The 26,147-nt window shown below is 35.4% G+C and overlaps 2 protein-coding genes across 7 annotated transcripts; one reads left to right on the top strand and one right to left on the bottom strand.

The window, feature by feature from the left end:
• Positions 1–121: 121 nt before the first annotated feature.
• Positions 122–13,336, bottom strand: LOC131937511 (eukaryotic translation initiation factor 3 subunit G). 2 transcript variants are annotated; one of them, XM_059295002.1, is made up of 10 exons: positions 13,245–13,336; positions 5,361–5,407; positions 3,763–3,857; positions 3,599–3,658; positions 3,068–3,172; positions 2,353–2,481; positions 2,108–2,261; positions 1,621–1,754; positions 1,408–1,514; positions 122–378 (listed from the first exon to the last, which is right to left on the bottom strand). In XM_059295002.1, exons 1-10 carry the CDS (start codon positions 13,319–13,321, stop codon positions 360–362), a joined length of 927 nt encoding a protein of 308 aa, XP_059150985.1. In that variant the 5' UTR covers positions 13,322–13,336; the 3' UTR covers positions 122–359. The 2 variants fall into 2 exon arrangements, with proteins under 2 accessions (XP_059150985.1, XP_059150986.1); XM_059295003.1 differs by lacking the exon at positions 13,245–13,336 and adding an exon at positions 5,506–5,648.
• Positions 7,818–24,776, top strand: LOC131937510 (argininosuccinate synthase). 5 transcript variants are annotated; one of them, XM_059294998.1, is made up of 15 exons: positions 7,821–7,967; positions 8,259–8,391; positions 9,235–9,303; positions 14,402–14,526; positions 14,852–14,972; positions 15,535–15,609; positions 15,781–15,851; positions 18,638–18,759; positions 19,032–19,116; positions 19,475–19,539; positions 21,138–21,211; positions 21,499–21,556; positions 22,609–22,765; positions 23,231–23,296; positions 24,050–24,776. In XM_059294998.1, the coding sequence occupies exons 2-15, from the start codon at positions 8,275–8,277 to the stop codon at positions 24,090–24,092; spliced, it is 1,248 nt and encodes a 415-aa protein (XP_059150981.1). In that variant the 5' UTR covers positions 7,821–7,967; positions 8,259–8,274; the 3' UTR covers positions 24,093–24,776. The 5 variants fall into 5 exon arrangements, with proteins under 5 accessions (XP_059150982.1, XP_059150981.1, XP_059150983.1 ...); XM_059294997.1 differs by having other exon boundaries at positions 7,827–8,029; XM_059294996.1 differs by having other exon boundaries at positions 7,827–8,034.
• Positions 24,777–26,147: the final 1,371 nt, after the last annotated feature.

Genomic DNA, 26,147 nt, shown 5'->3' with positions numbered 1-26,147 from the left:
TGTACCCAGCTTAGACCCCTTAAACAAAATTTTTATCAAACATACCATATACATAACAAGACATAATCAATGTTGACAATTCAGTCACTCTATTACATACATTGAAAAGTAACAACCAGTAAAATGAAATAAGACATTTATTATTTCAACACAAAAGATTTTGTTTGATTCAGAAGCATTTCATCAATTTCTTGTGACAGAATTATAATAAGACTAACTTTTCTGTGTCTAGTAATAGTTTTCTACCTGCTGTAGAATGACTTGAATTCGTTTCCCTATTTTAAAATTTATAGTCGAAGTACACTCCTAAGACAACATTGTTACGAAGTTCCAATCACATAATAAATTATAAGCAGTCGCTATTGTTGTGCCGAAGGTCTGAAAGAAAAATAATGTACACAATGGTAGTTCAGCGAATATAATGAAACAAATCACATACAATGAAACATTTTTATCGTAAAAAATATGCCACAGCTTAAATTTAGAAACTAATTTAAAAAAAAGTTTATGACACCCTCTCTTGAAATATACTATGTATTAGAGATGTAGTCACTGATCGCATTAAATGTCGGTAAAGTTAAGTAAAAGTAAAATGAGAACAGCGCATATCTCATCATATTTTTATTTTATAATAATCTTTCAAATAAATTCACCTTTACTTATTTATGATTGATGAGAGTTAGTGTCCATGCGCTAACATCTAAGTAGCACATTCAAACCATCATCTAAATTTAGCTGACATAGACGACCCCCCCCCCTACCCTTCTCTGCATGACATAGTAACTAAGAGTAGATGATTCTTCTGATGACCAGCAAAAATGGGTAGACTTATGTAAGCAATGTTCGGGTGAGCAAAGAAATTGGGATAGTATTATGATGGGTATCTTAATGTATTGCAAGGGTATGAGAGCATGTGATCTAGAACGATATGTATAGCCTTTTTGGTTGGTAGAAAGATATGGACATTGTGCAGAATTTTTATTTCTAAAATTCAACGCCTAGATTTTGTATGAGCCTTAGCCTCAGCAAATTTCCGCTTCATATAATAGGCCTTCAAATAAATTAGCATTTTCATATTTTGCCCAAGTAAAAAATAGATTGGCAGAAAAGATTTTATTTTTCAAATAGGACGACAAAAAAATATCAATTTTTATGGCAGAAAGTTTAAAATATTTTGATGAGAAGTTTTCCTGTAATGGAAAATTAACAGATTATAAGAAAACGCAAAAGTTTAAAATATTAAATATATAGACACACTGATTGAGAGCATGGTCGTGTAGACCATGCACTCTAGTACGTGTGACTTAAGAAGCTCTTGTTAATGTACCTATCACGTACAACATCCAATGACACAAGTCTGGCTGCTGTCAGGATAGGATAAAAATGGTTTATCATGTATGTACTCACTTTGCCCATTCGACATTTAGGATCAGGTGATCATAACCAAACCCAGACACCCCCTGTATAGCTCTAGCTGCATCTTCTCTGCGGTGAAAGTTGATAAACGCAAAGCCCTGAAAAATATATTGTCTTATTAGGTAAAACAAACAAAAACATGAAACAAATATATAGAAGCTAAAGAATTTCATTTCTTGACTCAAATCTAATATCGGGGTTCACCTTTGACTGGCCAGTATTTTTATCTTTTGCCAAATATATCCTTGAAATAGGACCAAAAGGTCTGAATAGTTCCTGAAGATCAGATTCTCTCGTGTCCTCAGAAAGATTTGTTACTCTTATAGTTGCAGATTCATCTAGAAAATAAACAAGAGAATCCTTAACACACTTGCTTATAACATATAATATTCAACATAAACTAAGTTTATAACATCATTATATAATAATTCAATAAAATACAACAACCACAGAGTTAAAAAATATAATAAAAAATTTAACAGATTTTCCTATCATGCATTCAAAAGTGCAAAAAAATATATGAATTATACTATGGCCAGACTGATTGAGAGCATGGTACAATAAACCATGCACTCTAGTACGTGTGACCCAAGATGTTCTTGTTAATGTACCTATCACATACAACATCCATGACAACTGAGTCTGGCTGCTGTCAGGATAGGCAAATGAAATTCAAGGAATAAACACTTACCACCTTTCCGTTGTGTGGCCATTGATTCCCCTCTACCTTTGTTGGCCCCCTCTCTCAATGTGGGTGGGATGTACTTTCCTCCAGTTGGTTTAGGTGCCGGCGAGGATGAAACTGGAGCAATGTCTGGTTTTTTCGTTCCTTCTTCAAGTTTTTCCTAAAATTAAGTATTAGTAATTATTTTTAAAAGATATTAGGCACTTCAAGACAAAACAATTGCTAGGAAATTATTTAAAAAGGTGACAAACCTGTAACGGCTGTAGAGTATCTTTATACGGACATTTAGTAGTCCAGTGGTCTCCTTTACAAATTCTACAAGATACAATCTTTTGGTTTTTCAGTTTGTTTAGTGGATCTTCCTCTTCAGGAGCAGGTGTCTATAATAATTTATAAAACAATTTAAAAAAAATAAAATCCCACAATACATATTAATACTGTTTTTTTTAAGAGCCTTATGTGATGATGCAAGATTAGGCAACAATAGAAATAGAGCAAAAGAGGTGAGAAAGGTAGAATAGTGTAGGCTTGATTGCCATTGTTCAAGCAGTTAATGTAGAGTAAGAACCAACAGTATAGTAGACAAATGAGACGTGAGAAATCACATGTCATGGTCAGTGGGGCTGTCAAGCATCAGTAATGAGCTGGAGCAAGTTGAGCAGTTAGCAGCGAGTAGATCACAGATGGATTAGTAGGTTAGGTTTAAGTTGGTAGAAGTTAGAGTACAGTCATAGATTAGTAGATGCCAGTAGAGTTAGAAGTGCATTTAACAAAAAAAAAAAAATTGAACACAGAAGTGTGTCAGCTGTATTTTTAACAGGAGGAATTTTAGAGGCCTTAAATTAAGTTAAAGTGATGGAAAAAATCCATGTATATACAAATAGCGTGTATATATATATACATATATAAATAAATATATATATATATATGTATATATATATATAGCCTTCCTCACTCCACACTTACCTCTTTGTTCTGTACAAACTGCATGAAAACTTCTTCAGTCAAAATTGTGTTGGATGGGTTAGGTCCTGGGGGATCCCCTGCAGCTGCACCAAACTTTTTCCATGTCTGAAAGAAGTTTTACCCCTTAGTGGCATTGAGTAAATTAGGGTAGAACAGAGGCTGATCTAATGATAGAGGTGTAGACACACTGATTGAGAGCATGGAGGATTTCAACCTTGCTCTCTAGTACGTGTGACCGTTGTTAATGTCCCTATCACGTACAACAACCAACGGCCATGATGCCTGGCTGCTGTCAGGATAGGAACTTTTGGTAGATTCATGCGGGAAAAGGATTATTTCATACAGAACTTTATGAGATGCTTTTAGCACAACAATTTTGAAAAATAATGTTATGACTTCAAAATGCAAAGTACACTAGATTCTTTTCTGGACTTTGAAAACATTTTGCAAAAAGAGACAATACTAAAAGATGAAATGAAATGCAAGAAAATAATAGAATGAGTGAACAAAAATGATAAAAAAATAACCTACCTTTCTCATGGCTATAGAATTTGATAGACGTACTGTCTCTATCTTGAATGTACGAATCACCTATTAAATAAGCAGAACTATAGTTAATAAAAATTAATAAAATAATAAAACAAAAGCCAATAGACTACTAGTTAGTATTATAAAAAACTTCAAGCTATTCAAACCTTAATCAATTTTCCATCTTCGTTATTCTTATACTCTGTAATAGTCTTCAAACCTTTCTTTTCATCATACTCTTCACTGGGTGGAGGAAGGATGCCTAGAACATGAATAGGAATTAATGTTTATTTTGAAATATTGGAAGTTCGTGCAGTTGTCCAATATTAATAACAAAAAGATTTTTAAAACCAAATAATGCATTTAGAACAACCCATAACTTTCTGATTGTGTGGGTGCTAACATGAAAATCTCCAGTTCATATTCTGGTCTAGCTAGAGTCTGTAGTACACCTGGGGTAAAATATAATTAGGGAGGGTAAAAGCAGCTCGGCATAGGGCCGACCCTAATTTCACTTTATAATACATCATATGCTGAGGTAATAGAAACAGGTGAACACTTCTCCTCTGTCCTATAGGGTTATTATATTTTATTATAAGTAAAGCAATCCTGTTTACAGAATTACAACACATTTCACTCTACTACACTACTGTGACTAAAATTTTACTTAAAAATAAGAATCGCTAACAAGAATATGGCATCCACACCAGATGCATGACTTCAGACATTTTTTTGACTTAGTTCCAGTGACCTTAGAATTACTCTTTAAAATGCTTACCACAAGCAAAATAGGTGGCAGGGTTATATATGCAGAAAAGCGTTTTAAAATTTGGTTTGAAGAATGGAGGCTAAATTCAAAAGTTGGTTTCATTAAAATTAATACAACTTTAAAAATATCAACAGTGTAGGTACAAAAATGAGCGAGTAAGTAGGCATAAAGCATTATTAGTCTTATCTGTCCATGAAAAAAGAAAAATATTGTGAGTGTTTTTTTTACAAGACCAACGCACATATCACTACAAAGTTATTTTTTATAAACCATGTGACCCTTAATTGGTTTATCACTATTGAGGAACTCTGGTGCATAGCAAATTAAAAAGTTGAACCTTTTCGTGGTTTGCTGTGGCCTCAAACGTAGAAGTTATATAACATGGTTGTGTTAAGGCAGGGTGTGTCGTGCCATAGCTGAGAGTGATTAATATTAAATTAAGTAGGCCTAATTTAGTTTAAAACGAACTAAAAACCTCAAAATTAGTTCCTCTAATGGATTAAATATGGATGTCTATTATTCAGTGGTCATGTTTAATTTGAAAATAGAGTAAATTTAAGATTTAGCGAGAAAATCTAACACCATAGTCTTAGGTTAAAAATAAGGCTGATTCTAGCCGGAAAAAGATATGCATGCGCAATAGACTTAGAGAGAAACTATGACTTTTCTTCGTCACGATGTTTTCGATGGTACTGTGCATGCGTCATTATATAGATCTAGAAATCTAGTATACAATCCGCAGAACTCTAACCCAGCTATTAAAGTCACTGAAACGACCAAATGGAGATGCTGGGGCAAAAAATGTTGAAGTTTAGACACAGATCTTGTACAGTCTAAACTAACTAGTGTCTAAGAGTAGAACTAGAATGAGTCTAGAATCTTGGATTCAAGATCTAGATCTAGATCTTCTAGCTGACGATTTCTACAGCCGGCACGGCCCTGCGCTTGAACATTTTAGAAATTTAGATGTGGAATTCTAAGACATATTGAACATACCTTCATCCCCCTGATCAACCTGTTCGGCCCAACTTTTCCCGCTAGTCCTAAAAGAAAACACATATTTAACAGATTTACATATATAAACAAGAAACAATTATTATTTAGTTCATACACAACAAATTTTACAACAAATGTTACTTACATCGTGTCCGTCTATTGCACCAATATGAAACACATTACTTCCGGTGTAAAGTTAACTAAAAATATGACGTTATCAGTTGCCCGATTGTCCTTTAATGTAAGTTAACACGAAACCTAAGAAATAATGGCCCATTAGGCTACTAGGTCCTAAAATGTTAAATTTTATACTCGTGATGCTTCAAACTATAGTAAAATGACGTGAATATAGGAAGAAATTTGCCAGTGTGATTTTTTTTTAAAGCGTTCGATATAAAGTTCTATGCAATTAATTAAAAGAAACAACTCAAAATGCTATCTCCAGCAAGGCTCAATTAAATAAATTATGTAGCTCTATTAATGTGGCAGTAAATAATTTTAATAATGAGAAAACGGCACCATATAGATATGATATATATTTATATATAAACAAGTATATATTTTATATATATATATAATCCAAAGATAGCCATTAATAACATATGATTCTTAGTGGATGACGATACTGAGTTACGTCGATCGATATATCTAAGAAGAGTAGCTTACGGCCATCGGTTTGCAATAAAGTACTTGAAAATGTAATTCAATTTTATTTGACTTTTATTTTTACGAACTTATCGGCTATCTCAATACTGAAACCATAACACGCACATAAACCCATCTCTCTAAACAAAATTATGGGACTTACAAACATATTCTGTACATTACCGGATTCACCACTTCCTGTAGCTCCAGAGGCGTAGCGACCCTTCCCGGCGCCCGGGGACAAACTTTTCGATTTGCACCCCCCTCAAGATTTCGATTTGCACCCATCCCCCCTCTAACTTTCGATTTGCACCCCCCTCAACCTTTCAATTTATTTTTTCCAACCCATTTTGGCGCCCCCTAAGGTCGGCGCCCGGGGACATATGTCGTCGTCCCGCCCCCCCCCCCTCGCTACGCTACTGTGTAGCACATTAGTACCACACGGTTGAGCTAGGCAATTTATAGTAACTAAAACAATTCTCTTTTAAGAAAATTATATTCAATTTTATTTTTTTCTTCATTTTTATAGTTAGATCGGAGCCCACACCTGCATACCACCTTCCGGACTAATAAACAATATTTCAAATGTTTAGAATAAAAATAATTTTCATTAACAATCCCGTTTTCTCACCCACCGGACAAAATATCTAAAAGAGACACTATTTTAGTTGAGGAGAATAGTGTTATGTACATGTTGATGATATTACAAAATAAGAATCGTATATAGAGTGTGACTCTCTGCGTTGATTCATTGTTAGTTTGAAACATTCATCAAAGGAAAATGCAAATTTTCAATTAATTAATTAATTTGTCAAATGTCATGAAGAAAGTTGGCTTATATCTTTAAAAAATATAACACGGTAAAAGTTCATTCACCATCATTGGATGCTATTCTTTTACCACATTGTGTTTTGTCATATTGTGGTAATAAACAACATTATACATTTCTAAGTAATAATCATTAATTACCATTTTGGTTAGATGTCAAACATATTCAAATCCCATGTTTGTTATTGCCATCATTATAATATGTAACATCTCGTCGCAGTCGTCGGTCAAAACTTATTAGTACACGGTTTTTTTTAATTGCGTGTTTGTGTGTGGAGGAGGCGAGGGTGGCTGGGGTTGCTTGTATGATGAAGTAAAATCAAAATAGTAGTTTATGTATCCAGAATTTCTTTCAGGCATCTCTTCGGAGGAGGGGGGAGGGGCATCGCCCACGAAGCTCGTCTAACCGCTGCCCCAAATCAAATATACTTGTTTTCTTAATATATACTTCACCTAGTGCCCCCCCCCCCCCCCGGAAGTTTAAGTCTCCCCCCCCCCTCCCCGAAAGTTTCAATGCCTCCTCCCGGAGAAAGTGTTACGTATTGTTTAATAACGTTTATCAATTATACGCCAAAGCTTGATTAAATCTTCAATTTAAATAGTTTAAAAAAAATAATAAGACAACAACAATGTTTTTACTGCGTGTTTTGAGCTTTCTGATGGTTTAATTTCCTGGATGGTTAACCTAAATTTTTTTACACCAATTAGATTACAACAATAAAATTAAGGCAAGTTACGTAAATGTTTTCAAATGCAATTTTTTTTAATAATAAGTCAGTCAAAAACAACAACATAAACCATGCATTAAACTAGGATAAAGTATTGTGAAACTACACTTCCATACAATTTTCATAAATAAAAATAACTACAGTGTAATCAGTAGCCTATTTATTAGCCAACTAAATAACACAACACAGATAAATAATAAATAGTGCCAAAATAATTGTTTACTCGAAACAGAAAAAAAAAATGGTAGGAAACCTGGCTGAAAAACAACAAATAGGAACGAAACAAAGTTAGGCGAACCAAAGTTTTCTTATACGCGTTGTTGGTAACGCCGATAACGGAACTTTCCTCGCTGTATAAAACAGGGACGCTCGCATCGATTTGGTCAAAAGAAAAAAAAAAAGATTTGTATGTCAACGAAGGTTGAGCTTGTTTACAAGTCCAACCGTAGATCTATTTCTCTAAAGACTGTGTAGTGTGTAGTAATTTCTATTTCCTCATCGGTTCAAATTTGCGGCTTTATGACAATAATTCAATATTGATCTTCATAATAAATAATATTAAATAACTTGTCACTTTTGTGATTTCAATTCTGTTCATATAACTTCAACATTCGTCTTTTAATCACTTCTCAATCTCTTGAACTCAACTAGATCTAGATGTGGAGTAATTATTTCTGAAATACAGTAATTTTTGCAGTAAAAACAAAAGTACAATGTCTGGAGAAAACGCTGGTAAAAAAAGGGTTGTGCTTGCCTACAGTGGTGGCCTTGATACTTCCACCATTTTAGTGTGGCTCATCGAACAGGGCTATGAAGTTGTTGCATATTTGGTAAGTTGATTTTGAAATAACCACATAATTTATAATAGCCTAGGGCCTATATAAATTATTATTAAAAAGGACGGAACGGGTTAACATATGTCTCTTCATCAATTAGATAATTTATGTTTTCTTGAGTATGGGTGGTGAAAGTGCAGTGAGGGACACTGTCCACTGAGGAAATTTTTGAAAGAAACTCTGTATATTATTACTTTCATGACTAATTTATTGGAATTTTAGATTGAATTTTTGTTATCGGATTGTCGTTAAAAATTTGACCACAAAAAGTACCAAACAAGCATTACAGTGTGGGATAAAAAACCTTGTAATGCCTTTATCTTTTTTGATCATTGAAAAATTACCAATAGGGCCTAGACAATATCATATTTTTTAATTGCGGTGCCCTATACTTGACCATGTAATACAATAAAAAAAAATCTTAATATAAAAGTAGTAGGCCTACATTGCATTATTTTCCTATGGTGTTTTAAAACAAAAAACTATTGATAAAATTTGAATTAGTTACTCTAAATATGCCTATAAAAATATACTTCCCAATTACTATAGGGCTTAATAATATTAATCTATTAATTTCCTGCATTTACTAATATAAAGTTAATAGGTTATGACTAGGGCCTAATAATTTTAGTTAATTTCTACTTTCATTATTTGTACTATAAATATAAATATAACAGAAATCAATACCCTTTAATAAAGGCCTGTTAACTGCCATTATTTTGTATTTATTAAGGCAAGATTGCAAATACTTTATTTTGATTTCTAAATCAGTTTTTATATATGAGCACATCAAAATATATCTCATGACAAAATGTAATCCTGAATTTAATTTTTCAGGCTAACATTGGGCAAGAAGAAGACTTTGACGCAGTTAGAGAAAAGGCTGTGAAATTTGGGGCTCTTAAGGTCAGTGCGATTTGAATACTGTCACAAAATTAGTCACCTCTGGCTAATGAGTGCCACCCCTCTGTCTTGCGTGTGTAAGGCTTGAATGAGGCATACATTTTATTTTTATCATTAGCCTTTTTTAACTATCATAATTCACCTCAACCCTCATTTTAAAACAAAAGCCTCAAGTCAAACTATTTCAGTTGAGTGTACATATATAACAAACTCAAACATATCTGTTTAAAATAAGTAGAGGGCTAGAATTAAAAGTATGTTTGTATGTGTATTATATAGATATTGATATTAAAGAAAATTCATACTGTACTTCTTGCACTGTGAAGAGAGTTTATTCACACATCAACAGTACCTGTGTGAACAATGTACATGTACATTAGTATATGTGTTGCATATCTACAGTGCATACATGTGTAAAGAGTACATTTGTATATAACAGTACATGTGTATACAACAGTATATGTATGTACACACAGATAAAAGTGAAAAGTAAACATGTTACTTTCTACTGTAAGGAGCACAACTGTCATTTCTCATAGCTAATCACTGTAAAAACTGCTCATCCATATCAGTAACAATCAAGCTGTTGTTGATTGTTGCCCAATCAGGTTTAACCCGTACCCCAGAAGGTGCCACTTAGTGCTTAATGATGTCGGTTATGTAATATGGGTGTGTGTTGAGGGGTATATATTAAATTGTTACATAAAACAGATTTTCTCAATTTTGCGATTTTAGTTTTGGTGTCATCCCTCTTGGATAGTGCCACGGAATGTGCGCCCCCCTCCCTCGACCCGTGTCCACCCCCGTCCAACCCCCTCCCTTTACCGGTGTCCACCCACTGACGCTACTGAAAGATCCACTCTGTGCATGGTGTAATGACTTGCTTATAAGATCGTCACCATCATTAAAAAAATAATTACTGAGCTAATTAACTTGGCATTTTCGTTTTTTAACCATGTCAACATAATCTACCCCCCTCCTACCACCACTATTGGATATTCACATCCACCTGGTCTGCTTTAACCCTACATCCACAGGCCTAGGTCTTTTCACACTAATCACACTCAGTCATCCTTTGCGTGCTACCCATAGCAACATCGTCAAGCGAGACGATCAATCCCTAGCCTAACTACACACAATCCCATCCCAACTTTCACACCGCGCTAGCTACATAATTGGATGTAATTCAAGTTAAACAAGGTATCGACGTACTAAACACTTGCAATGGGTGGCCCAGCTATGCAGGATAGGCACTAGGCTATAGGTTTGCACGACACTCAAGTAAAAAAAAAAGAAAATCATCATTAATGGGAGTAAAAAAAAAAATATTGTGTCTAAATAGCTGTAATTTTTTTTTTTACATTTTCAAATAAACACGCTGACCGTCTTTTGAAAGGTCAATGGCCTTTTCTTTTGTAAACAAAATATTGCAAGGGAGTGAACTAACTTGGTCATTGTGGGTGATCTCGCTTCACTCAGTGATGTTGACACGACAAACAATATCATTAGCATCAATATTTTGATTAATGATCACTATAGAGGGTAGGAAGTTATAAAATAACCGGTACGATAAATCTGACATGCATTAAAAAAAAATTCCTGACCAATGGCTCTCGACCCTGACCATTGTCTAATGCAGTGGCGTAGCGAGGTCGGGTGTCACCCGGTGCGGCACTTAATGGTGTCACCCCCCAGAGGCGTAGCGACCCTTCCCGGGGACAAATTTTCGATTTGCGCCCCCCCCCCCCATTCAAACTTTCGATTTGCACCCTCCCCCTTAAACTTTCGATTTGCACCCCCCCTCAAACTTTCGATTTGCACCTCTATTTAACACTCGAATTAATCACTTAAGTGGAATTATCATTTTTCTCAATATATTTTGCTATTTTTTGCCTTGGTATCACCCCCCTAAACGGTGTCACCCGGTGCGGTCCGCCCCCCCCCCTCGCTACGCCCCTGGTTTAATGTTATGGACGGCGTGCTTTGCATTGGGTGTCACCATCATCACGTGGTGTGTGTCACCTGCTGACACCGTTCTGGTGTTAGTCACACCTTGTTCTCACCTCGTCACATCACAGGCTGCATAGACCGGGGGGGGGGGGGCGTGAAGAATCCGTGACCGCATCATTTACACAGTCAGCAGTTTTAAGATATACACTGTACATATATACTTGGTACACATCTTTATTGTACACATATACTTGGTACACATCTTTATTGTACACACATTTATAGTACATAAATTCAGTACACACCCACACATCGTTATAATAAAATAGACTAACATACTTTTAACTATAAATTATACACCGAAGTATAGGTTACATGCCCCTAACACGTATAGGATGGAAAATTACATACAATTCACTGTGTACACAAACACAAGTAAACAAATCAAGTTTAGACGTTAGAAAGAAACGTTATTTTTTTAAAATTAAGTAGGATTTTTAAAAAATTTTTCTTTAATACTAAAAAAACATTAATTAATAATAATGTGATATAAACTGATCACACAAGATATCAAGCAAAAGGGACAAAAATAGAAAAAAGGAGGCTTACATCTCAGGGTTGTTTATGTTCGTGTGTGTGTGCGTGTGTGTGTGTAAACAGAAGTGGACAAGGAAACAACTAATCCGGTTAACACACAATAACAAGACATGCCTCGTGCCCAAATTTGATATTGTTTACATCGACTATGGAGCTAGCTTAAAAAAAATCGGTCAGTTAAAAATAGGGTGATTAAAAAAATAAGATGTAAACACGTTTTTAACCACAGAAGTTCGGTAAAGGTTAACTGTATTTACATTGAACAGTTTAGTTGACCAATTGGTCACATGTCATAGTGCCACAATATTTTTACTGACTTGCATGGGATAAATATTTATATCAAGTTGGTTAAAAGCGTGACTTTATTTTGTATCAGCGTGGCTTTATTTGATAGGTGATAGTGTGGGGAGGGAGGGGCATGTGGGAAGGGTTGAAATAATGTATAGATGTTCGATACAGTGTTCCTGCGTCTTTGTGTGTGTGTGTGTGGGTTTCTGTCACCTTGACCTCATAAAAACTACAGTCACTTAAAGATCTGTAAACATCTGGAATTCTGCAGCAAACAGACAGCTATTTTGGTTAGAATTACATACTGTGGTTTTTTTGGTTAGTGTAAAAACGCCTGCATATTGTATATATAGTACCCAGTACTGTATGGCTCCCAGGGCCCCAACCAGTGTTTCTTCCAGACTTTTTTCTCCGGGGGGGGGGGGGCGGAAACTGTTAAAAGTATATATTTTCTATATAAATTATATAAATTTCATTTCGTTCGGGGGGGGGGGGGGGGTAAAAATTTTGCGGGGGGGGGGGGGCTTCGTCCCCCCCGAAGAGATGCCTGGAAGAAACTCTGGCCCCAAGCCTAACCAGCTAGTATCGCTGCATATCGTAACATAAACAGCAAGGCCGGCAAAAATAAATATATCTAAAAATTACAACCAGGTTTTCTTACTTGCACACATTGATGATTTTTACGGAACAATCAGACATAGTTTTTGTTACAAATAATCATATCATTTTTTTTATTTAGCATGGTCCAAAATCCTAGCCGTATAGATTTTAAACATTTTAACCCTAAATGCTTTCCGTTTCTTTAGCCTTTGATGACAATGTATTTGCACTAGTTAAAACTGTAAACTTAACGTCTGACTGTTGCTATCGTTACAGCCGTATCGACTTAATGCTGGCTGAACTTTGTTTTGCTGGTCTGAATTCATTGGCCTATTAATAACATCCACTATGTTTCTCGGCTTACCTAAATGTACTTTTGTTGTGAACGAGTAAAAAAAAATACTGTGTAGCGTGCAGGATGTAAACAACGTTTAGACCTTGACCTTCTGTGTTAGGGTTCGTGCCCTTTGGTTACGTTAACAAAACAAAATTAAGATACATTTACTCACTGGTAGTCGTCTCCCCTAACGTTGCTAAAAATACACCGTGGGTGATCAGCTGATCTTGTTTTCACGGAATGACACATTTATGAAATAGGTCAACACAATAGGCGACAGTGTTTACAATCACACACGAGAACTGTGTTTACATTGAATCTTGTTTTTCTCCTTTCCACTGCCGGTCCCATACATACCAGGATATCGCCACATGCTTTTGATTCATAGTTTTTTCTAGATGTAAGAAATAGGGAAAAAATAATTCATTCACATATTTTAAAAAGTATATTGCTAACATAGCGAGGATGGGTTATCAATGTTATGTAAAGTTTAGTATAAGTTGAGCCTGATGTCAATGACTGTCATTGTCAGTCCAGCCACTTGTGGCTATTCTCTGAAGGGGGGGGGGTCACTTTTAGTTGAGTGGGTTAGTTCATATCTGTTTCGTGAGTTTCCTGCTTTTCTCTCTTGGGTCTCTGTGGGTCTCTACTGACGGTCATGTGGGTCTCTACTTGGCTCTCATGGGTCTCTTCTGACGGTCTTATGGGTCAGTTCCTAGCTGTCTCGTGGGTCAGTTCCTAGCTGTCTAGTGGGTCAGTTCCTAGCTGTCTAGTGGGTCAGTTCCTAGCTGTCTCGTGGGTCAGTTCCTAGCTGTCTAGTGGGTCAGTTCCTAGCTGTCTAGTGGGTCAGTTCCTAGCTGTCTAGTGGGTCAGTTCCTAGCTGTCTAGTGGGTCAGTTCCTAGCTGTCTAGTGTGTCTGTCTTGTTTGTCAGTTCCTAGCTGTCTTGTGGGTCAGTTCCTAGCTGTCTTGTGGGTCAGTTCCTAGCTGTCTCGTGGGTCAGTTCCTAGCTGTCTTGTTTGTCAGTTCCTAGCTGTCTTGTTTGTCAGTTCCTAGCTGTCTTGTGGGTCAGTTCCTAACTCTTCTGGATCAGTTCCTGTTTTGGGTCAGTTTCATTGTAAACTGCCAATTCAAAAGCACTATGTCGCAAAATGTTTTCCTCCTACTTGTGTGTAAACATGCATAACTTTATGCTAGCTGAACTATATGTAGCTAGACCTATTTATGTTATTCATTTGTTATTTAACAATTAATACAATTACTTGTTAACATTGTTTAGTTTACTATCTAGTAATGAAAGTACATAATCGAACTTTCTTTCAAAACATCAGATGGTAATCCTTGACCTGCGCAAAGAATTTGTAGAAGAGTTTATATGGCCTGCTATACAAGCCAACGCCACGTATGAAGACAGATATCTTCTGGGGACATCACTCGCTCGGCCCCTGATCACAAGGTAAAAACTCGGTTATCTCCTTTTACTCAATTTGAAAAAAAATAATTAGTGCCTTATTCAACATAGTTTGAAATTTGAAATGATACAAAATACAGTTTGAATAAATAAAAAGCAACCTTACAAAACAATTTTCTAAAACCGACCTAGTTTTTTGCAGTGTGGGTATATGATGCATCATACTAGTCGTAAACTAAATTAATGCTTATAAAAATGGTGCAGTTTTTTATAAGCCCCATAGTGAGTGAATTGAAGGCTATTCCTCCTGAATGCATCAATTGAAATTTTAGAATTTGATAAACATGTTTTGTGATACTCCTCATTACAGGGGCATGGTCCAAGTGGCCAAGGATGAAGGCGCCCACTATGTTACACATGGCGCCACTGGGAAAGGAAATGACCAGATTAGATTTGAACTTGGTGCCTATGCTCTTCATCCAGGGATTGAGGTTAGTCATTTCAGGGGAAGTAATAAATGTTTTCTCGCACACCTGCTTGCTTATTTCCCTTTACTTGTTTATTAACAAAAGAAAAAGTACCATTGAAGTGAAAACTATTGTTTTTAAAATTTTAGAGTATCAATGAGGAGAAATAACTTTAAAAATCTAATAATTTTTATTAAATTGTAGATGTTCAATTGGCTTGTATTACAATGTTTCCTTACTACTTAGCATAAAAAGAAAATCATGTGTAAAAAAAATTAAAATATCTTAATCTACAAAAATAAATGACCATTTACAGGAAATAGATTGTTTATTTGGTGAATTAATTCCAGCTTTGTTTACATATATGTAAAGACTTAAATACTTCATAACTACTAAAATAATTAAAGCATCCCTACTTCATGGGAATTCACATGTTGCAAGTTGAACTACTTGTATATTTTAGGCAGTAAAAATATCCAATTATTAAATATTATTTGAATATTATGTTAAACATTAGAATTACACTGATACACTGCTTATTGTTGTTTAATTGGAGTTATAAACAATATTATGAATGTTGTTTAAGGTGATCTCCCCTTGGAGACAGCCAGAGTTTTATAACAGATTCAAAGGTCGCACTGACCTTTTTGAATATGCAAAGGTGAGTGAAAGTCTGGCTTCACATTCTCAGCCAGGAAAAATTTGAAACTGTGTTCTATAATAATAATAAAAATACATCTTTACATTATTTAACTAGATGGAAACTTGTTATTAGATGGAATTTGTCATAGGATAAAAGCTTGACATTAGTAAAACTTGTCATTATTAACAGCACCATGGGATTCCACTTCCTGTCACACTGAAAAGCCCATGGAGCATGGATGCTAACTTGATGCACATTAGGTGAAAACATTTTATTTAGCCCCTATCACACTTGCACATTAGGTGAAAACATTTTACCTAGCCCCTATCACACTTGCACATTAGGTGAAAACATTTTACCTAGCCCCTATCACACTTGCACATTAGGTGAAAACATTTTTACCTAGCCCCTATCACACTTGCACATTAGGTGAAAACATTTTACCTAGCCCGTATCTAACTTGCACATTAGGTGAAAACATTTTACCTAGCCCCTATCTCACTTGCACATTAGGTGAAAACATTTTATTTAGCCCCTATCACACTTGCACATTAGGTGAAAACATTTTATTTAGCCCCTATCACACTTGCACATTAGGTGAAAACATTTTACCTAGCCCCTATCTCACTTGCACATTAGGTGAAAACATTTTATTTAGCCCCTATCACACTTGCACATTAGGTGAAAACATTTTATTTAGCCCCTATCTCACACATTAGGTGAAAACATTTTACCTAGCCCCTATCACACTTACACATTAGGTGAAAACATTTTACCTAGCCCCTATCTCACTTACACATTAGGTGAAAACATTTTACCTAGCCCCTATCACACTTACACATTAGGTGAAAACATTTTACCTAGCCCCTATCACACTTACACATTAGGTGAAAACATTTTACCTAGCCCCTATCTCACTTGCACATTAGGTGAAAACATTTTACCTAGCCCCTATCTCACTTGCACATTAGGTGAAAACATTTTACCTAGCCCCTATCACACTTACACATTAGGTGAAAACATTTTACCTAGCCCCTATCACACTTACACATTAGGTGAAAACATTTTATTTAGCCCCTATCTCACTTACACATTAGGTGAAAACATTTTATTTAGCCCCTATCACACTTACACATTAGGTGAAAACATTTTATTTAGCCCCTATCTCACTTACACATTAGGTGAAAACATTTTACCTAGCCCCTATCTCACTTACACATTAGGTGAAAACATTTTTACCTAGCCCCTATCTCACTTACACATTAGGTGAAAACATTTTATTTAGCCCCTATCTCACTTACACATTAGGTGAAAACATTTTACCTAGCCCCTATCTCACTTACACATTAGGTGAAAACATTTTTACCTAGCCCCTATCTCACTTGCACATTAGGTGAAAACATTTTACCTAGCCCCTATCTCACTTACACATTAGGTGAAAACATTTTACCTAGCCCCTATCTCACACATTAGGTGAAAACATTTTACCTAGCCCCTATCACACTTGCACATTAGGTGAAAACATTTTTACCTAGCCCCTATCTCACTTGCACATTAGGTGAAAACATTTTACCTAGCCCCTATCTCACTTACACATTAGGTGAAAACATTTTACCTAGCCCATATCTCACTTGCACATTAGGTGAAAACATTTTATTTAGCCCCTATCTCACACATTAGGTGAAAACATTTTATTTAGCCCCTATCTCACTTGCACATTAGGTGAAAACATTTTACCTAGCCCCTATCTCACTTACACATTAGGTGAAAACATTTTACCTAGCCCCTATCTCACTTACACATTAGGTGAAAACATTTTACCTAGCCCCTATCTCACTTACACATTAGGTGAAAACATTTTACCTAGCCCCTATCTCACTTGCACATTAGGTGAAAACATTTTACCTAGCCCCTATCTCACACATTAGGTGAAAACATTTTACCTAGCCCCTATCACACTTACACATTAGGTGAAAACATTTTACCTAGCCCCTATCTCACACATTAGGTGAAAACATTTTATTTAGCCCCTATCTCACACATTAGGTGAAAACATTTTACCTAGCCCCTATCACACTTGCACATTAGGTGAAAACATTTTATTTAGCCCCTATCTCACACATTAGGTGAAAACATTTTACCTAGCCCCTATCACACTTGCACATTAGGTGAAAACATTTTATTTAGCCCCTATCTCACACATTAGGTGAAAACATTTTATTTAGCCCCTATCTCACTTGCACATTAGGTGAAAACATTTTATTTAGCCCCTATCTCACTTACACATTAGGTGAAAACATTTTACCTAGCCCCTATCTCACTTGCACATTAGGTGAAAACATTTTACCTAGCCCCTATCTCACTTGCACATTAGGTGAAAACATTTTACCTAGCCCCTATCTCACACATTAGGTGAAAACATTTTATTTAGCCCCTATCTCACACATTAGGTGAAAACATTTTATTTAGCCCCTATCTAACACATTAGGTGAAAACATTTTACCTAGCCCCTATCTCACTTACACATTAGGTGAAAACATTTTACCTAGCCCATATCACACTTGCCCATATTGTTTTTCACACTTTGTTTATATTCTAGACTAAAATTGTACCCTAAATATAGAGGAAAAAAATTATTTAACAAACTTTAAATAATGATATAAAATATTTACTTCAATTATCCTGGTGGGTTCAAAATGTTGAGATTTTGGTTAAATATAATGTGTTTTAGATTAATAAAATAGATTATACATTTTTGTTCAATAAAAAGAATTTCTGACATGGGTTTAATTTTGAATAAAATTTGATGTAGAATATTAGTTATTTTTTACTTGGGATCATTATTAATTGTTAAAACCAATAGTTTATCAGAAATATTTATTTCCTGTATAGATTTAAACACAAATCATTTGATTAAAAAAATAGTTTAGTCCAATAAGACTAGTCAAATATCTAATTCAATCTACAAAATTTAAAAATGAAAAAATACCTGCAATGGCCCAATAATTTTTCAATTATTCATTTCATTGTTTACATATTTTTTCAGCTATGAGTCAGGTGTTCTTGAAGATCCTGACCACCATGCACCTGATGACCTGTTCCAAATGACCACTGACCCTGAGAAAGCCCCGGACAAGGCAGATGTGATTGAGATAGAGTTTAAAAAAGGTGGGCACTTTAAAATACCTATTGGTACCTCTTACAAAGGTAGTTGAGCTATTTCTTCAGTAAGATCAGCCACAACTTTAACTGCAGTTGAACTTCATTTATTAATACCTGATTAATTAAACATTTTGTGAACAACAGCCAGGCATTATTTGAAAAATATTTCATACCTGACTAGTTTTGCTGTTGTAAAATTGCTACATGTTTCAGCTGATTTGACTCGAAACTGCTCTGTATGTGACTAATTTTTTACATGTTTTGATCAACCTGACCAGGTGTCCCGGTATGTGTGACAAATTCTGCCGAGTCAGTAAAACATACAGAACCCCTGGATATTTTTGTTTACCTTAACAAGGTCGGGTGAGTACACCACAGGTTCTAATTTTGGCCAGCCAGAGAATATTTGGAATAATGAGACGTGTGTTAACTATAATGCTGTTTGGTGAATACCAATCTCTTTAGACTTAAGGTTTCCTTGTATTTTGGGGGGGGGGGGGGGGAGGAGTAAGGGTGAAACTGCAGTTTCTTTCATTATATGGTAATCTGGTATTTTATGATGTATGACAAATGGAGTTGGTTGGGTATGCTGACATTTTAGACTACTGCGACTGATTTATGGATGTACCCTCTTCCCCCACCTCCCACCTAGTGACTAGGTCTCACTTGACCAGCTGACCAATGATGTGATTCGTTGATTTCTATAAATGTTTTGTTTCAGTGGAAGACACGGCATAGGTCGAGTTGACCTGGTTGAAAACAGATTTATTGGCATGAAATCTCGAGGTACTTTTTCTAATTACTGGGTATTTCATTCTCATCTAATTCTGCTTGTTTGTGTGTAATCTCTGCTGTTCTACATGACTGTAGTTATCTAATTCTGCTTGTTTGTATGTAATCTCTGCTGTTCTACATGACTGTAGTTATCTAATTCTGCTTGTTTGTGTGTAATCTCTGCTGTTCTACATGACTGTAGTTATCTAATTCTGCTTGTTTGTATGTAATCTCTGCTGTTCTACATGACTGTAGTTATCTAATTCTGCTTGTTTGTATGTAATCTCTGCTGTTCTACATCACTGTAGTTATCTAATTCTGCTTGTTTGTATGTAATCTCTGCTGTTCTACATCACTGTAGTTATCTAATTCTGCTTGTTTGTATGTAATCTCTGCTGTTCTACATGACTGTAGTTATCTAATTCTGCTTGTTTGTGTGTAATCTCTGCTGTTCTACATGACTGTAGTTATCTAATTCTGCTTGTTTGTATGTAATCTCTGCTGTTCTACATCACTATAGTTATCTAATTCTGCTTGTTTGTATGTAATCTCTGCTGTTCTACATCACTGTAGTTATCTAATTCTGCTTGTTTGTATGTAATCTCTGCTGTTCTACATCACTGTAGTTATCTAATTCTGCTTGTTTGTATGTAATCTCTGCTGTTCTACATGACTGTAGTTATCTAATTCTGCTTGTTTGTATGTAATCTCTGCTGTTCTACATCACTGTAGTTATCTAATTCTGCTTGTTTGTATGTAATCTCTGCTGTTCTACATGACTGTAGTTATCTAATTCTGCTTGTTTGTATGTAATCTCTGCTGTTCTACATGACTGTAGTTATCTAATTCTGCTTGTTTGTATGTAATCTCTGCTGTTCTACATCACTGTAGTTATCTAATTCTGCTTGTTTGTATGTAATCTCTGCTGTTCTACATCACTGTAGTTATCTAATTCTGCTTGTTTGTATGTAATCTCTGCTGTTCTACATGACTGTAGTTATCTAATTCTGCTTGTTTGTATGTAATCTCTGCTGTTCTACATCACTGTAGTTATCTAATTCTGCTTGTTTGTATGTAATCTCTGCTGTTCTACATCACTGTAGTTATCTAATTCTGCTTGTTTGTATGTAATCTCTGCTGTTCTACATCACTGTAGTTATCTAATTCTGCTTGTTTGTATGTAATCTCTGCTGTTCTACATCACTGTAGTTATCTAATTCTGCTTGTTTGTATGTAATCTCTGCTGTTCTACATGACTGTAGTTACAACACATCAGCATCTTTGTCATCATCTTTTCCTGTTTGTGCCCAAGACACATGGGGCAGAAGAAGTAGAGTTTATCTGTTACTATGACCTCTGTCTACAAGGGATAGTATGTTCAGCACTATGCCCAGCTGACTCAGTTTATCTAACATGAGTCAGTTTCCCATCAGAGTTATTTGAAATCATGGACGTCTTACAGACTCAAGCCTGGAATTTGAACTTGAGACTTTTGAGTTTGTAGTCACAAGTTCTACCATTCAACCACACGGCCCCTATTACTTATCTGCTTGCTTTTTATTAAAGAATCTTACAAGAATCTAAAGATTGAATTAAACTTCCTGTCCCAGGTATTTACGAGACTCCAGGTGGCACCATTCTCATAGCAGCTCATACAGATATTGAAGTTTTCACAATGGACAGGGTATGTTACATTTTTCTTTTAGAACATGGATTAATATTTGAAAGTGGTGTGGTATGTTATTCAAAAACATGGATTTTTATTTTAAACTGGTGTTCTTTTAAAAACAGAGATTAAAAATAACAATAGTGATATGTTGGGATTATTACAAACCTTTAATCTTTTTTAAAAGAAATTAAATTACAACTTTCCTGTATAAGGTGTTGTATTACTATAACATACATTGATAAAGCGAGCCCACAGCAATTGATTTTGTAACAAAATATTTGCAACTATTTTTTTTCCTGCAGGAAATGAGAAAAATCAAGAGAACCCTGGATGTTCAGTTTGGAGATCAAGTATATAAAGGTAACACAAGGAAAAACTTTTAATTTGGTTTTCAAAAAAATTATAATTAGTTTCATTTTTTAAAATAATTCTCTAGAAATATTTTTTTGTAAGTGACAGACTCAAATGTCTGTCATTTAATTCTGCTAATTTAATTTTTCTATATTTTTTTTTCTTCAGAATATTGAATTTTCTCAAACGTGTGTTTTTGAGAGAAGTTGCATATTGGAAAATTTCTGAAAAATGGTCTTTGAATTTCTAGTCTGATTGATGTTTTAAAACAAACTCCTCACTCTACATCAACACTATTTTGTTACACTTGGACTTTAACAATATGTGCCTGTATTGTCTTCCTAGTTTTAGTTAAATATAAATATTCCTGTCATGATTTTCTGGTTTAACAAATGCCTATCATGACTTTGAGGGTTGTGGTTTAACATTTGCCTGATTTTTAAGGTTGTGGTTTAACATGTACCTGTCAATCCTGTCATAAATTTCAGGGTTCTGGTTTAACATTTACCTGACATAACTTTCAGGGTTCTGGTTTAACATTTGCCTGTAGTAAATTTCAGGGTTCTGGTTTAACAATTGCCTGACTTTCAGAGTTCTGGTTTAACATTTGCCTGACATAACTTTCAGGGTTCTGGTTTAACATTTACCTGACATAAATTTCAGAGTTGTGGTTTAACATTTCTTGACTTTCAGGGTCGTGGTTTAACATTTACCTGACATAACTTTCAGGGTCGTGGTTTAACATTTACCTGACATAACTTTTAGACTTGTGGTTTAACATTTGCCTGACTTTCAGGGTTCTGGTTTAGCCCAGAGTGTGAGTTCACCAGATTTTACCATAACTTTCAGGGTTCTGGTTTAGCCCAGAGTGTGAGTTCACCAGATTTTACCATAACTTTCAGGGTTCTGGTTTAGCCCAGAGTGTGAGTTCACCAGATTTTACCATAACTTTCAGGGTTCTGGTTTAGCCCAGAGTGTGAGTTCACCAGATTTTACCATAACTTTCAGGGTTCTGGTTTAGCCCAGAGTGTGAGTTCAACAGATTTTACCATAACTTTCAGGGTTCTGGTTTAGCCCAGAGTGTGAGTTCACCAGATTTTGCATCAACAAAAGCCAGGAGCATGTAGAAGGGGTGGTAACTCTAAAACTCTTTAAAGGGGGCGTGTACATCCTGGGCAGGAGGTCGCCACTTTCTCTGTACAACAGGGAGCTGGTCAGGTGAGTCGTCTGACTTTCAATACATCTGGCATTACAATGTTCATCCACTTGTGGCTCGTTAAAGTACTGCACTGTTGTCTAGGTTGTCAACATGTGTGTTGTCAACTTTGAACGTGTTATGTTTTCAACTTTGAACTTGTATGTTATCAACTTTGAACTTGTATGTTATCAACTTTGAACTTGTATGTTATCAACTTTGAACGTGTTTGTTATCAACTTTGAACATGTATGTTATCAACTTTGAACGTGTATGTTATCAACTTTGAACATGCATGTTATCAACTTTGAACTTGTATGTTATCAACTTTGAACGTGTATGTTATCAACTTTGAACGTGTATGTTATCAACTTTGAACGTGTATGTTATCAACTTTGAACATGCATGTTATCAACTTTGAACATGCATGTTATCAACTTTGAACATGCATGTTATCAACTTTGAACATGTATGTTATCAACTTTCAGCATGAACGTACAAGGAGACTATGAGCCTCATGAGGCTGGAGGTTTCATCAAGATCAATGCCCTTAGGTTTGTTTTATTTCTTCTTCTTCGTTCTTAATTTTTAGTGTTGGAAGGGATCGAGCCTTATCTGCCAGAGGGTTTGAACTCGAGACTTTTTCGAATTTATCAATCATGAGCTTTTTCCGACTCGACCACGCCTCCATCACAATTAAGGATACGTGTCAACTGGCTATGCGCCATTGAGGCCATTGACTCCGATTTCAGCCTGCTTTTCTTTTTGGATTTGCTTCCATAGCCTTTGTCCAACCAAGAACAAACGACAAGGCAACAGTTGTTTGATTTTGGAGTTGTCTCTCCTAGAAAAGTGGCTGTCCCCAGCTAACGAGCCTCATCTGCCCAAGGGTTCGAACTCGAGACTTTTCGGTTTAGCAACCATGAGCTTTACCGACTTGACCACGCCAACCCCTTTTTATTTATGTGATTCTTGTCTATTCAGTTTTACCAGTTTGTTTTATTTATGTGATTCATGTGTGTCCAGTTTTACTAATTAGTTTTAATTATGTGATTCATGTCTATTTAGTTTTACCAGTTTGTTTTATTTATGTGGTTTTGTGTCAATCAGGTTGTGCGTTTAAACAAAAAAAAGGTGCAGTTAGTTTTTACTGCAAGCTGGTTCAGAAATAGAATTGATAAAAATCTGATTTTTAGTTGTTATTATTTGTGTTAGTTGGTAGGTGTTGGAGTGGTTTGTTTGGTAGTGTTTGATACTTTGCAACATTAATGAACAAATTCTAATTGTTAAAAAATAATGTGTTTCAGGCTAAGAGAATACGCCAGACTACGCCAAAAGTTGAAGGAATAAATGACTGACCAAATTATCCAGGAATGAGAAATGTTTGGAAAATAATTGGTTGATCAAGGTCCAAAATATTGATTTGTTGATTAATGTGCAAAATATTGATTAATTATATATTGATGCTTCAGTTTTATTAAACAGGTGTATAGTATAAAAGTATAACTTCAAATTTTTAGAATGAATCCACTTATTTTGATTTAGCGAAATATTTTTTTTTTACTATAACTATAACATTATATTATCTTTTAAATCAACAGTGTTTGCATTCACTGCCATTGTATAGGCTGCCTTTTGTTTTTAAAATAGTGTAATCTTTTTTGACGTATTATTAACTAACATTCTGTTTCCATTCAATGTGAAAATGTTTTCTGCTAGCTATTTTTGTGAACATCTCCTTGTTTGTTTTTGTTTCATGATGTTTTACAGTTGAACTATACAATGAGATTGGTCAAGTCAGCTGGACTTAAAATTCTGTTTATAACCTAATTCAGTGAGTTTTTAGGAATCTCCGAGTCAACCCAGCTCTAATTAGTACCTCACATAAGTTAGAGAAAGTAAAGTTATTTCCAATTCCAGTGTTGTTGAAAATTCAAGGTCACATAAAAAGATGAACTCTCCTTCACCTGTCGCATGGATCGTCAGGTTCCAAAGTTTACCTTTACTTACTTTAAATATTTTCTTACCTCGTATAAAGTGTCATCATATAAGTACTATTGAAATGTGAACTATTTTGTGTGCAATGTTTAACATTTACCTGTCATAACAAGGAGAGGTAGAGCAGCTTTTGTTAGAGATTATTTTTTTAACTTTTTATGACTGTATAACTGTTCTTTATTTGGGTAAATTGTTTCTGTTATGTATATGTAGACCTAAAAACATCATTTGTTAATTTCATTATCATCCGCTTGTAAAAATGGTAATTGATCTTTGTGAAGACTTTTTTGTCATATAGTTTCTGTTATTGTGTTAGCATTTTATTAATGTATGTGCTTTTTGGGTGTTAGTGTGATGATTTTTTATCTTTCAACCATGCATTTATTTTTATATTTGATTTGTCAAAGTAAATTTTTAATGCTCTGTATTTTCATAATGAAGTTGTAAATGTCTAAATAAAAGAGTGTTAAAAAAAACATGTATTCAAATGTTTTCACTACATGTTATGTTCTAAATCTAGTGCAGTAGTTTCCTAGCGTTATGTTGATAAAAACACGCAATAGAGCAAAGTAATTCAAATAGAACAGATCTTTTACAGCAGGGGTCTCCAAACTTTTCAGTCCGAGGGCCGCATTAACTATCAAATTTCAGTTCGGGGGCCAGTTTCTTCCAGGCATGTCTTTGATTTTTCTGCGCAAAGTTCCTCAGCCATCACCAACAAACGATTTTTTCTTGGACAAAAAGGTCTCCGCGGGCCGGATGAGAGGACTTCGCGGGCCGCATCCGGCCCGCGGGCCGTAGTTTGGAGACCTCTGTTTTACAGAATGCGTGAGGTTTAGAGAACGACACATCAAACAAAGCTTTAAGTTTAACGTCTACCAATTAAGTCTTTAAAGGATATACCAGGTTCCTATTTAAACTAGCGACATGCAAATTCGTAAAAATTTAGTCCAGGTGACCAGACTAATTGTGCTTGACTAGGGACTGTTCACTAGCGTCACAATGCGTGGCAAATTTAGTATGGATGTTCCCAATAGCAAGTGCTTCTGCAATCTTTCTTTTTAGCTTCAGCCTCGTCCTGTTCACGTGGTCTTTTCTTAAGTAGAGTTGCAGCTCTCCCTGCTTCATTGGCAGCTCCTTCATGACGGGCCATACTTGTTAATTATTAGGTAGATTTAATATACTCATAGAGCAGGGGTCGGCAACCTTTTGAAGCGGAAGAGCCAAAATTTACAATTTTCAAAATTTCCCTGGTTTGAAAGAGCCACTAACATTTTTTTTATTTCAAATATTTCATTTTTTATTAAGATTATTAGTATGTGTTCAAGGAGCTGGAGAGCCGCATCTTGATATCAAAAGAGCCGCATGCGGCTCGCGAGCCGCAGGTTGCCGACCCCTGTCATAGAG

The sequence above is a fragment of the Physella acuta genome, unplaced genomic scaffold (assembly GCF_028476545.2).
Source record: "Physella acuta isolate Inbredline_101_S28 unplaced genomic scaffold, ASM2847654v3 ptg000211l, whole genome shotgun sequence".
NCBI lineage: Eukaryota > Metazoa > Mollusca > Gastropoda > Physidae > Physella > Physella acuta.
Note: the sequence above shows the minus strand (reverse complement) of the source record. Positions and strands in the feature narration are given on the sequence as shown.